The 14,741-nt window shown below is 35.2% G+C and overlaps 1 protein-coding gene across 10 annotated transcripts in view; it reads right to left on the bottom strand.

The window, feature by feature from the left end:
• NCOA1 (nuclear receptor coactivator 1) overlaps positions 1–14,741 on the bottom strand; it is a 250,473-nt gene that overhangs the window by 35,577 nt on the left and 200,155 nt on the right. For all 10 annotated transcript variants that reach the window (XM_046661263.1, XM_046661261.1, XM_046661260.1 and 7 more), the window contains 3 exons: positions 12,345–12,528; positions 1,726–1,843; positions 265–433 (listed from right to left, as the gene is read on the bottom strand). In XM_046661263.1, coding sequence (XP_046517219.1) covers positions 265–433; positions 1,726–1,843; positions 12,345–12,528 — 471 coding nt within the window. The remainder of the gene's footprint in view (positions 1–264; positions 434–1,725; positions 1,844–12,344; positions 12,529–14,741) is intronic.

Here is a 14,741-nt window from a genome sequence, read left to right on the forward strand (position 1 = left end):
TGATATAAATCTGGAGTCTATTCTAGAGGGAGCTTCAAAGATTCTGTTCCATATTGAAAGGCTAAGACTTTCTAATTCTAATTATTATGAAATTTTCCTTAAAACACCCATTACTTAACTATTATATATTTTGATAACTTTCACAAGGGTAAATTACAAAACAAATAAAACACAGTGGGAACGATATTGAAAAATCATGCTTAAAAATCATTTTATAGCTCCTTAGGGCTGCATCATTTAAATAATGCCAACTTCAATACATACCTGAACAAGTTTGTCAATTCCCAGAGCTCTATCTAGTTCAGCTAGCTCAGTTTCATCTTTGCCACTGAGGAACGACACCAGCTGTTCAAGAAGAGCCTTCTCATCATTTCTTCCTTCTACTGTTGTTGGTGGACAGAGAAGCTCATCTAATTGTGAACTAATACACTGGCTGCAGAATCAAAATATAAGAAAGTTTAAGACTGATATAGCAAATAAGTATTCAATCTTAAGAATGTAAATACACACACACACAGATACACAAATCTAGTTCTAGAAAATTCTCCGTTGAGATGCTTTTTCAACAATTCTTATGCAATGAAATGTTCTATACTTAATGTGCAGAAATTTATGAACGTTCGTATGTAGCTTGAATATATTTTTCATTATTTTGCCAATCACTGAACTCTTTTTCCATATTCTTCATATTAGCTTACAGAAATAGCCTGAAAAATTAACCAAACATAGTTAATAAAGGGAAAAGAATTCTTAACAAAAGTAAAAAGTATAAATCAACCAAAAACTCAGGAAATCATTTACCCTATGTTAAGATTTATTCTACTTATTTATTCTATGAATGCCACTAATTATTGATAAGTGAACCATAATCAAAACAGTACATATTATACTACTTAACTTTCAAAGATGATCATAGTGTATTGATAATATGACATGATTATCATTTACAAAAGAAATCAAACTAGAAAAATGAAACATGCTCAGTGTTAAGCAACAAAACAACTGTTGATTACATGTAGGAAATACGTAGTCTAATCCAAACTGATACCAACTGACGCATAAAACTTAGAAATACATAGAAAATAATAGTAATACTAATAATACTAACATAATTACACAATTATAAGGATTCTTCTTTTGGGAAAGTAAAGGGGAATACAGTTAATAGTTAAGGCTCTAAACCACACTTGGTACCATCTAGTTATCCTTTAGTTGCTGTGTATGGAATGTACTCTATGTTTTGGAAAGGAGCTACCTATGTGGACTAAGAAATTAAATTCTAATCAAGATGGGATGCCGAGTAGATGCAGAAAGTACTTCCCTTCTTATACCCTCTTGCTCCAAACAAAGAGAAAAGCTGGAAAATATAATTATATAACTAAAAGCTCAAGAGCAACATAATTGTTGTACTGAGGCCAATTCATTCAGAGGTCCCAGAAGTTTTACGGTAATCAATCAAAGCAAAGCAAGAGATGAAAAATAAAACAACAACTGCACAATGTATCAATCTCTTGGTAATTACACTGTACATCAGCTTTGTAGTCATGCAATAAATAAATCTGTTTAACTCGGTGTCCTCCTCCATCCCTTTTTTTCGTTAAACATTCACGTCTATTGATATCTCACACAATAACAATGTAGACTAGAATCCAGTTTGGCAAAAGTAGTTCTTTGTTGTAGAAGTTGGTATCTGATACTTTATAAAAAACAAAATGTATTACTCACTCTTCTGGTTTATTTTGATTTGCAGCTGTCACTGTATTATTTGCCCATGGAATCTGATCGCCTGTTCCTGCTTGTCCAAACTGGTTATCAATTGCTTCCAACTCCAACTCAGGTAATCCTAATTAAAGAATAAAAGATAAGAAATCAGTATCACAACGGAATATAAAATGACAGTATTTTTCCGAAGTAATATATTATACAGTAGAGTGAGATTTCCCCTATAAAATATTACCTCAATGATACAAAGATCATTTATTCAGAAACTTAAACTACCTAGAATGTGGCCACATAATATGAGAACGTGAGAAAAGGTCTTTGAATCAAAGAAAATCTGATGTTAAGAAGTTAGCACGTCAGTTGATTTTACCATAGGAGAATCACTCAGGACTCTGTCAGAAATTACTTATTTTAAAGATAATTACAACAATTTTGATTAACTGCTTCTTCAGTCTAAAGCACATTAGAATATGCTATAAGTAGGGACAGTGTTACTATCATGAAATGAGAGCTGCAAGCAAAAGGTAAAATATGTTCTATAAAAGGCAGGAACAGAAACTAAAGGGCATAGCAGTCTAGGGGCATTTAGTGAATGGACAAAACTATACAGCTGTTAACTGAGAATAAAGTGGTATAATGACAGTAAAATAATTAATGCTTATAACAATGACAAATGGAAAAACAGGTTGGATGTTTTGAAATGGAAGAAAATAGTATGTGCATTTTAGAAAGTTTCTGTGTGGGAATGTTTTTGAAAGCTTCAGTTATTTCTGTACTATTTATACTAGGAAAAGATGCAAATAACCTAAATTCCAGAAATTTAGGGACTGATTAATGAATTATGTTATAGATATTTATAACATGCTATTAAATGGAAAAAAAAAGCATAATCCAAGACATTATATTCAGGATGACTCTGTTTTTATAAACTATTTCATATATATTACTAGAAAAAAATTCTGGTAGGTTATATATCCTTGGTAGATTTTAGGTTTTGAGATTAAGGATTACTTTTATTTTCTCTTAAGGTTTCTAATGGTTATTTGAAATTTCTAAAATGAACAGATATTAATTAATCACTGTTATGGGTTTAACTGTACTCCCTCATATTTCATCCACCCCTCAAACCCTCCCCGCTCTGGTAACCATCAGTTTCCTGTATCTATGAGTCTGTTTCTGTTTTGTTTACATCCAACAAAAGGGGTTAATATCCAAAATATATAAAGAACTTATACAATTTAATATCCAAAAAAACAGACCAAACTCGTTAAAAAATGGGTAAAGAATTTGAATAGATATTTTTTCAAAGAAGACATACAGATGGCCAACAGACACATGAAAAATGCTCAGGATCATTAATCATGAGAGAAATGCAAATCAAAACCACAATGAGATAGCACCTCACACCTGTCAGAATGGCTATTACCAAAAAGACAAAAAATACATCAGTTGTTAGCCCAGGTGCCAATCCTTTAAAAAAAAAAAAGACAAAAAATAATAAGTGTAGGTGAGGACAGGAAGAAAAGGTAACTCTCGTACATCATTGGTGGAAATGTACACTGGTGCAGCCACTATGGAAAACAGTATGGAGGTTCCTCAAAAAAATGAAAAATTGAACCACAATATGATTCAGCAACTCCTCTTCTGGGTATTTATCCAAAGAAAACAGAAACACTAATTCAAAGAAATATATGCACCCTTACATTCACTGCAGCATTATTCACAATAGTCAAGATACGGAAGCAACCTAAGTGTTCATAGATGAATGGATAAAGAAGATGAGGCACAGTCATGTGTCACTTAACAAGAGGGATATGTTCTGAGAAATGTGGCGTTAGGTGATTTCATCATCGTTGGAACATCATAGAGTACACTTACACAAACCTAAATGGTACATCCTACCACACACCATTATAATCTTATGGGACCACCATCATATATATGTTCCATTGTTGACCAAAACCTTGCTATGTGGTGTGTGACTGTATACATATACCCACACAATGGAATATTAGCCATAAAAAAGAATGAAATCTTGTCATTTTCGACAACATGGATGGACCCAGAGGGTATTAAGCCAAGTGAAATAAGACACAGAAAAGACAATTACTGTATGATTTAACTTAAATATGGAATCTAAAAAACAAAACAAACAAAACAAATTCATTTGTAAAAGCAAATAATAATAGCTTTCAATTAAACTTGCCTTCTCTATCACGACAAATGATAAAGAAATCAAATTCTGTAGGATTCTGAAAAACCAAGCATACAAAACCCACCAAACAACAACAAGTGCTGATGGGAAAGTAATCACATAATTCCCGTCATTTTTGAAATCAGGAAGTTGTTCAAAGAAGATTATCTAAATCAGTCCCATTGCTCTGCTCCATATATTAATTCCTCAATCCTATTTTGTTTCAGAAATCTAACCTAGATAAATTGTATTTAAGACTCAAGGAAAACTTACATGGCTGTCTACCATCAACACTGAATATTATAAGATAGATAGTTTGACTCAGTAACAAGATACAGTATCTCATTTTACTAGTCTTGATGAGAAAAAATGTTAAGAAAATAAATTGGGGGGCCAGCCCAGTGGTGTAGTGGTTAAGTTCGTGCACTCTGCTTTGGTGGCTCAGGGTTCACAGGTTTGGATCCCAACTGCGGACCAGCACACCACTCATCAAATCAAGCCATGCTGTGGTAGCATCCCACATACAAAAGAGAGGAAGACTGGAACAGATATTAGCTCAGGGCCAATCTTCCTCATCAAAGAAAAAAAAAAGAAAGAAAAGAAAAGAAATAGGATAAAATATTTTCAAAATAAAATAAGATTCATGTTACTAAGTTCGGTGACTAGTAAAAAAACCCCAAACGAACAAATCAAACTTTGATTCAATTAAAATTTTTGTCTGCATAGGCTGTATGCTTAAAAGAAGTTGTTTGTTTTTTGTTTTTAAAGACTGGCACCTGAGCTAACAACTGCTGCCAATCTTTTTTTTTTTTTCTTTTTATCCCCAAATCTTCCCAGTACATAGTTGTATACTTTCAGTTGTGGATCCTTCTAGTTGTGGCATGTGGGATGCCGCCTCAAAGTGGCCTAATAAGTGGTGCCATGTCCACGCCCAGGATCCGAACTGTCAAAACCCTGGGCTGCCGAAGTGGAGCGCACAAACTTAACCAGTTGGCCACGGGGCTGGCCCCAGAAGTTGTTTTTTATTCTAAAAGTCACTTCAACCTTTTAGGACTTCCTTTAGAAACAGACTTCTATAAAAAATTCGAGGACTTGCTGGAATGTTTTAAGAAATATACAAGTTCTCTCTCTCTGTGCAGGAAATAAACCTACTATTTTTGGTCATGCTTGTGTCCCTATCACAAACATGAGTAAGTATGGATATATGTAACACAAGATAGGCACAGTCATCTTTAAAGGGAAGCATCAACGCGCCTACCAGTCCCTGTGTTGGAGTGAGGCAGCTCAAGTAGGGGAAGAAAACAAGGCCTTAGGGATCCCTGATCAAGTTATTAAGGTTTTTTATCATCTTTGCAAAGAGCTCAACATCATTATTTTCTCCATTTAAAATCTTGTTAAAAAAAAAACCTTTATATCCCCATTAGCCACACTGATCCTAGCAAAAAAACATATTATTAAAAAACTTAAAAATTACCACACATGAAGTAGAAAGCATTACCTAGCCCTGAGAGTGGCTTCTGCACATTCTACTCTTCTAACAGTTGATTCAGTATCTAGTGATTCTGATGTTCACAGTTAATTTTCTTCAGTTGTTGGTAAAGAGGTTTCTGGTTTTATGTTGCATTTGGCTGTAACTATGCACAGCAGTTATAATATTTTATTTTTCTAAATATGATGTAGACAAAGAACCAATTTCTCTAATATAAAAAAAACTCCTATAAATCAGTAAGATAAAAACTGAATAATCCAACAGATAAATGGTCAGAGAATACGAACAGGTCACATAAAATCACTGGAAAATGATCAACCTAATTCACAATAAAAGAAATACAGATTAAAACTACATTGAGGGGCTAGCCCTGTGGCCCAAGTGGTTAAGTTCGCGTGCTCTGCTTTGGCAGCCCAGGGTCTCACCAGTTTAAATCCTGGGCACGGACCTAGCAACACTCATCAAGCTATGCTGAGGTGGTGTCCAACGTGCCACAACTAGAAGGAGCCACAACTAAAATATACAACTATGTACTGGGAGGCTTTGGGGAGAAGAAGGAAAAAAAACCACCTAAATTGAGATAATTAAGAAAATAAAATCATCAGATTGGCAAAGATGAGAAGGTGCATAATTCAACATCTTGGAAAGGATGTGGAGAACGAGGAATATTATCAGATAGCATGTAAACTGGTATAATACCTAAGAAGGGCCATTTGGCACAATCTATCTACCCTTGGACCCAGCAACTCTATTCAGAACTTAGAGTTTAGACATAGTCTCATATGTGGTAAATTATCTCTACATAAGATTATTTACTACAGCTTTGTAATAGCAAAAGATGCCTACCAATAGGCACAACACACTAAACGCAACCTCAAAAACAGAGAAATTAAAATGTAGTACATTTCTAACAAAATTCTTTAAACCACTCGGTCACACTGCATGAGTGTGTGTGAGCATGTAAACAGCATGTTTTGAAAGCAGGCAGACTGAGATTTAAATCCTGGTCCTGCATATACTAAGTGGATAACTTCGGGCAAGTTTTTGTCTGTGTGGTTTTTTCCTTTTCATTCTCTGGACCTTAGTTTTCTCATATGTAAACAGACCTAAGGAAATTTTCTGGTTCAATGTGATAAATTTATATTTATCACCCATATTTTATTCTCCCTCCAAAGTTATCACTGAAATAACAAAAGAAAGAAAAACAGGAAAATAAATCTACAGCTGAAGGAAGGGCAAAAGAAATATCACGCCAGCTAAGTAGAACAATGAAGAATTTCTGAAAGATAAAACAGATGGAAACAAACTGATGGTGAAACTTCAACTAAACCAGAAAGCTTACAACAGGACAAAGAAGATTTTCTAAAAAGGGGAATTTGTCCAGAAGAACACCAGAACAACTCCGAGCTCAGTGGTCACTCGAGCGAGTAATGGAACAGGCCACGGGCCACTGCTGGGATAATTAAAAGACAACTGAACAGCTGCCACCAGACCTGCTCTGAGTGCAGCTGACTCTGGCGCCTGCCCATGGGATTAAAGTGGTGAGTACAGGACTCAAAGTGGGAGCCCTGCCCAGGGAATCTCCCAAAGTGGGTGCTAGGGCTGCCATGAGGGATTTCCTCATCACCAACTCCAACTCCCTCACAACAACATCTGAGACACAGCTTCTATAATCAGAACCTACACTCACTGCCAGAGCAAAAGGGTTTCTCACCTTAGCTAAAGAAACACACTAGCTACCGAGATTTTTTACTCTAGGCCTTTTTCAGTATATACAGACAGACAGACCAAATTCACCAAACACTCAAGAAAAGTCAACAGCAGGAAAGAGAGCAAATTTTACAAAGAAAGTAACTGTGAAGAAGAAAGGATTATTACAGAAAATGGATGAGCCTTAAAATAAGTAATATAAATTTATCATCACACAGATTAGTAAGTCTATCATATCCACAAAACATAATAGACTTCTCTGAAAAAGAACAATTTATATCTAGAAATTAGAAACATGATAGTACAATTAAAAGAACTCAATACATGGACTAATGTGCAGAACAGATATGGTTGAAAATTCAGTTTTGATGTGGAAAATCTGAGCCAGAGATTCTCTCAGAATATAGTGCAGAAGGGCAAGGAAAAGTAAAGTATGAGAGAAAAGATAAGTGCCACAGCAGAAAGATCCAGAAGTTCTAACTTGTGTATCTCAGGTGGTGAAAAATGATGATGATAACTAAAGTGTCCTGTGCAACACATTTGTATTTGACACAGTTCAGCTTACAATTGAAGACTAAAGTAAGGAAAGATGCCTGATTTTCCTGGTTGGGTTCAGCTTAAGACATGGAATCAGCCATTCGAGAATGGACTCTGGTTCTAGTAAGAAGTAGTGGTGGACAGCGCAGAGGTTAGAGGGGGCAGAGAATTAGAGACCATTCTTCTCTTTATTTTCGCTATCATATTTTTGTCCCCCTTTCTTTTTCCTTTTCTAATCCTTTATTCTCTTTCCTTTCTCCTGCCTAGCTTGTTTCCTTAGCCTTATGCCTCTTCAAATCTTTTTTCTTTCTTGTCTATATGGAAACATTGTAGGCTGGCTGTCTGCACCTATCATCCTCCCCTCATTTACCTCAATATATTCCCCTATCTATGCTTTTAGCCTTCGCCAACACTACAGCACAAGGTTTAACAGATTTTGGCCTATTTACATACTTTTATATACAGAGCTACATTCAGGGGAGGAAATCTCAAGAGAGCAAAAAGAGCTATTTGCCTCAAGACAGGAAAAACACTCCATGTTCACAGACTTGTAGAGCTTGAAGACACTTTCTATTTTTATTAACTTTAATTTTTATCAAATTAAAACATATATACAATTTTAAAAGTTAGAACCAAAAGGTCCCTTATGAATAAAAGCAGTTTCCTGGCTTATCTCTTCCTATCCTTTGGTTATTCCCTTTTCAAGAGGCAACCATTTTCAACTTGTGTAGCTGTTTTCTTAGTGATTTGCCTATTTATTTCTAAAGATGCATATGCTGCGGCTTCTTGAGACCTCAGTTTTAGGTTACTGACTTCCCATCATGATAAACGAGGTCCCAGTTCTCCCACACCCACCCTCTTACTACCTCTTACTTACTATCACAGTTTTTTATCAAATAACAAGTTAATATTTAGATTCTTATGGTTACACAAATATTACTCACTAAGTCATAGTGAGCACTATGTTCAGACCTTCTTTCTTGTACCCTCCTTTTTTTTTTCTGGAGTTAACAATTGTCTTATTTTTCTCATTTGCCTGCTTTTCCAGGGGAATTTTTCAGATGCTTCAACATTTTGACATAAATTTATTAGTAATATTTCCTATAAACTCAAGAAGATCAGCTTCATTTCTCCCCTGCAGGCCTCCTTTCCAGAGGAGTCAGGGCCCCTGTTACAATCTGCATGATTGTTCCCTAATCTTGTTGATCAGCTATCATTCTTGGACTTCCTTTTAGATCCTCTGTTTCCCCTGGACCTTCTATCTTCCTCTTTTTTGGTTTTCTCCCTGTTTGCAGAAGTACGCTCTTTAGGACATTCACCAGAAAAGAGGAATATACCTTGCACCATACTCAATGCTTCTTATATCTGAAAATGTCTTTATTCCACCTTCACAACACTAGAAATTTGGATGCCTAATTATAGGTTAGAAATTACTCATCTCAAATATTTCTACAGTAAATTTTATTGATGCATAATTTACATATAATAATACGCACCAATTTTAAGTGCATAGTTTAATAAATTTTGACAAAGGTATAAACCTATAACCTTCCACCTCAATAAAGAAAATAGAACATTTCTATCACATCTAAAATTCCTTCAAGCTCTCTGTTTGCCAGTCTTCTCTACCTCACCCCAGTACTGGCAGTCAATGATGGACTTTTTTCACTCAGCATATTTTTGAGAATAATTCATGCTATATGTCAGTAGTTCGTTTCTTTTCATTGCTGAGCAGTATTTCACTTTATAAATAAACCATTTCCTTGTTGATGGACATTTAGATTGTTTCCAGTTTGGGGCTATCATGAATAAAGCTGCTGACTATTTCTGGTCAAGTCTTCAATGGGTACATGCTTCCATTTCTCTTCATTAAATACCTATGAGTTGGATTGCTGGGTCACATGGTAAATGCATGTTTAAATTATGAGCAACTGCTGACCAATTTTCCAAATTTGCTTTGCCATTTTACATTCCCACCAGCAATGCAGAAGTTCAGGTTGCTCCACATCTTTGCCATCATTTGGTATTGTCAGATTTTTAAATTTGGGGTATTTCAATGGATGTGTTGTAGTATTGCATTATAGTTTTAATTTGCATTTCCTTGACGATTAATGATGCTGAACATCTTTTCATGTGCTTATTGGCTATTTTCATACTTTCTTTTATGAAGTGTCTGTTAAAATCCCTTGCCCATTTTCCAGATTGGGCTGATTCCTCTATTATTAACATCTTGCATCAGCCCAGTACATTTGTTAGAACTGATGAGTTAACACTGATACATTTTCATTAACTAAAGTCCATAATTTACATCAGGGTTCACTCTTTGTGCTGTACATTTTATGGGTTTGGACAAATGTATAGTAATATATATCCACCACTAAAGTATCATACAGAATAGTTTCACTGCTCTAAAAATCACTTTTGCTCCACCTGTTCATCTTTCCTTCTGGCAACCACTGACAATAAATCCCTGGCAACCACTATCTTTTTAATGTCTCCATAGTTCTGCCTTTTCCAGAATGTCATTTAGCTGGAATCATAAAGTATGTAGCCTTTTCAGATTGGCTTCTTTCACTTAGCAATATGCATTAAAGCTTCCTCCAGGTCTTTTCATGGCTTGATAGCTTCCAAGTTTTGGCAATTATGATTCACTGTATGCAATTCACACCTCCTCTCTGAAAGCTTTTAGAATCTTTATCTCTGATGTTCTGGAATTATATGATGATAAGCTTTGGTACAGGTCTTTTGTGTGTGTGTGTTGGGTACTTGAACCATTTTAATCTGGAGAATTATGTCCTTCAGTTCTAGAAAATCCTTATATTTTTTGTTTGAAAATATCTTCTCTTCAGTTTTTTTCTCCCTTCTCATCGTTTGTTTCTGGAATTCTTATCAATCATTTTTGGCCCTCCTAGATTGATCTGAACTTTCACTTCCTCACCTTCTATTTGTCTTTTGGTCTATTTGTTCTTTCTGAAAGCTTTTCTCAGCTTTATCTTCTACCAATTTTCTTGAAATTTTAAAATTTTGGATATCTAATTTCAAACAGTTCTTTCTTGTTCTTTGTCCCTTTTTTCATCCCATGTTATTCATGGATAAAATATCTTTTCAAAAATTTTAATAGTTGTTTTTAGTCCACGCACTCATTGTACAGTTCCACTGCGGTTTCTTTTGCTCTCTTTCAAGTTGCAGACTTCTCTCAAAGTGGTGATGATCTTTGGCTGTGTCTGTTCAGTGCTCTAAAATGCTAACTGGGAGTAATGAGTGTGAAGCTTGTGTTTTCTGGTAGCCTTCATTGTTGGATGATTAGATGGCAGGATGACCTTTGCACATCAGAAAGCTTCCCTTTCATACCCATAACCAGACAGCTTTCTGGCCATTTAATGTCTCCTGAGATAACTCCCATGTTGAATGAGAAAGGGGACAGGATCAAACCAATCAACAAGCAGACTTTCATTTTATCACCTTTCAGCCTTGCACCTTATTTCTTTACCTAACTGTGCCTGATATCCTAGAGTCTGGAGCCTCTCAGTTTCAAATTCGAAGAGACTTCTGAAGTCATTTCATCTAATTCTTATTTTACAGATAAAGAGAATGAGGCTCAGAAAATTCATTTGCTTTAGGTAACACTGTTAATAAATGGAGAATATGAGACTTGAACGTAGGTTCCTGCTCTAATCTAGTGTTCCGGTCAGCTGAAAAACTGCTTCCAAAAATGTCAGAGATGACTCAAGATTTTTCTTTCTGGCTGCCTGGAAATCCTGGTAAGTCTTCAGGAATTGTGTATGACAGCTAAAAGCTGCAGTAAGACTGAAATAAATGAATTCCACATCTGCTCCCATCTTCTGACTTAGGTTAGGAACCCAGGCAAATTTTGAAAGTGAACTGGTTAGTTTCCTTTAGTTTCATAGTCACACAATAGAATTATCACCACTGTCTTTTTCAGCTTCAAAATTTGATGGTTAAAAAAATCTTGACAGGCCTACCTTCATGAATTTGAAGTATTATACTATGAAAAGTGTCTCCTGATCAGGAGAATGCTAACCTGGGATAGAGCACCAGTAACCTATTTTAACACAGATGTCTCCTAAACAGTGCTCCAAGGAAAACGCATTCTTTGGGGTAACCTGTATTACCTGAGAAAAGGAATTCTATAATCAAGAAAGTTTGGTAAATGCTGGGTGAAAGAAATCTAAACTGGTTTCTTTAACACAGGACTTCTTAAAACCTTTAATATGCACTATAGAACTTCTATAGGAGAATGGTGTATGTGCCCTGTAGTATTTTCCCAGTGTATTTCAGCACAACATCCTTTTTTTCCAATTCATAGGACTAGTGCTCAAGGAAGACAGTTTGGGAAACATAATCTGACCCAATATTATATTTCTGAAAGTCCTGTTATGGAATGTTTTGGATAAGAACACAAAATTACTCTCCTTAAGTAATTTAAGTAATCAACTGCTTGCCTTGATGCTAATTACAAAAAGGCAGGGGTTATACTATAATCTAAAATATACACAATGAGCAAAATTCATATGTTTAAAAGTAACTGTATGTTATTTATAGTAGCATTAATGAAAAGAAAGATCTTTCACTCTCAACAAACAAAATGTCTGTGCACTAATGGTGAGAGACAAAGCCCTAACCCACATTATCATAAAACATTTAAAGTGAAGTTTTCTCCCCAACACATACTATTCAGCCTTGAAGTGGTGGGTCTGGCAGTGGTGGACTGAAGTGAAGCTGGCAGGATCTCTGACTTGATGGGTACACTGGTGACCGCACCATCCATCCTCTCTGTCTCACATAAGCCTGGTAACTGTGCTGCCTTCTCCAGCGTGGGCAGTAACTGATCAAACTGGTCAAGGTCAGCTGTAAACTAAGAACAGAAACCAAAGTTAGAGGAAATATATTCTACACTTTCACCTGAAACAATGTAGGAAAAAAGTTTTCTTTTAAACTCCATGAATTAAGTGTGATCAAGAGAGAATGAGGAAGGAAGAAATAATCAGAAAGATTGAGGCCTCATTGAAATTACATGACCTAACACTGGAAAAAAGTTTGGATGCTTATGATATTAATATACTGCAGGATATAAGATAAAATACAGTATTTATCTACTACATCTTGGTATAAAATACATGCACTGGAAAAAGACTGGACTGGAAGGAAGTGTCAAGAGTACTGTGTTATGATGATGGCAACATGGTTAATTTTTTTCTGTCATATTTTTCAAAATTTTGTAAAATGACTTACTTTATGATGGAATTAAAAAGAAATTTACACTGACAATTTTAAGTTTGGGAAACTTTCTTACAAACAGTGTATCTGCTTCAAAGATCCCAGACAGGTCGCTTTCTACTTAAGGAAAACATATCTTCTAGAATAGATAGAAAATTCCTACATCTGTCTCAAGTTATACAGAAGAAAAAACTGGCTTTTATTTCACAAGATGATTCTACTATGATTACTTTAAGATAATTCATCAACATAAAATGTCTACTTGTTTGGGTTTTGTTATTTAACTCAACTAAAATCTATGTTTCTAGACTGTACAAATAGAATTATATATATGTATTTTTTAAAAGTCTGGCTTCTTTCACTTAACATTACATTTCTGAAGTTTAGACATCTTGTTGCATGTAGCAATAGTTCATTTGTTCTCATTGCTGAATAGTATCCCATTGTATGAATATGCTACAATATATTTATCTTTTCTACTGTGATGGATTTGGGGATGCTTCCAGTTTTTGGCTAATACAAATAAAGCTATTATGAACATTTTTGAACATGTCTTTTGTTGCACATGTGCAAAAAGTACTAACCATAAAGGAAAAAATTGACAAACTGGACTACATTAAAATGAAGAACTTAATTTCATCAACAAACACCATTAAGAGAAAGAAAAGGCAAGGCACAGCATAGAGAAGATAGCTGCAAACATATAACCAATAAAGGACTCATCCAAATTATGTAAAGAACTCTTATCGGTTAATAAGAAAAAGACAACATATTGGGAAAATGGACAAGACATTTGAATAGGCAATTCACAAAAGAAGATATCCAAATGACCAATAAACATTTATCAGGGAAATGCAAATTAAAACTGTGAGACACCACTACACACACTCTAGAATGGATAAAATTTAAAAGACTGACAATACCAAGTATTAGCAAGGACAGAACAACTAGAAAGAATTCTCACACAGTAGGAAAACTGACATTATCTACTAAAGATGAACATATACATATCTTATGATCCTGCAATTCTCAGGGGCCTGCAAAACTCAGAAGAAATGCACATACATGTGCACCAAAACAGATGTACCAGGATTGTACACAATGGCATTAGTGTATAAAGCTGTTACTTTTAAAGTTAATTTTAGACTGAGAATTTTCATGTAATTACTATTTAGAGCTGTTTTTCAGGTTAAAACATGGATATTAGTTTGGTTGTACCAAGAAACACGAAATACAGTGTAATCCTAAAGGAGCAGACACGTAACAAAATAACCAAAATAGTCTTATTCTAAACAGCAAACAGAGACAATACGGAGCACCATGAGAGCAAGAGGAAGGAAATGTATAAACAGGGCTACTGGGAAGGCTTTTACAGAGATGATTTCTAAACTGGTTTGTGAAGGATGAGTCGAAGTTCAGACACAGAAAGGAGAGCAAGGTAGAAGATGCTTAGAAGAGACATGACTTATCCTAGGAATAGCAAGGACTTCCATGTGCCTAGAATGCAGTATACCTGAAGGAAGAGGGAGACTTCTTTGACATGAGGGCAGAAAATAAGGTTGCTTCAAGACCAAGGGACCTATGCATACTAAGTGTGAATCCTGTTTCACAATGGGAGAGTTTTATTGATAAGCTTCTTTGTAAATACATTTTCAACTATTTCATGGTCTATATTCTGTCTGAATAATTTGTAAGCTCCCAGAGGGGAGGGACGTATTTTCTGTCTTTCTTAAATTCCTTCAGAGTCCACAGCAATCATTCAACAAATGAAACTGCCTGTTAATTTTCACCCGACCCCCACCTCAGCCTAAGCATAGAGGTTCCTAATTCATAACAATTTATGTAAAGGTT

Source organism: Equus quagga, chromosome 5, assembly GCF_021613505.1.
Source record: "Equus quagga isolate Etosha38 chromosome 5, UCLA_HA_Equagga_1.0, whole genome shotgun sequence".
Lineage (NCBI taxonomy): Eukaryota > Metazoa > Chordata > Mammalia > Perissodactyla > Equidae > Equus > Equus quagga.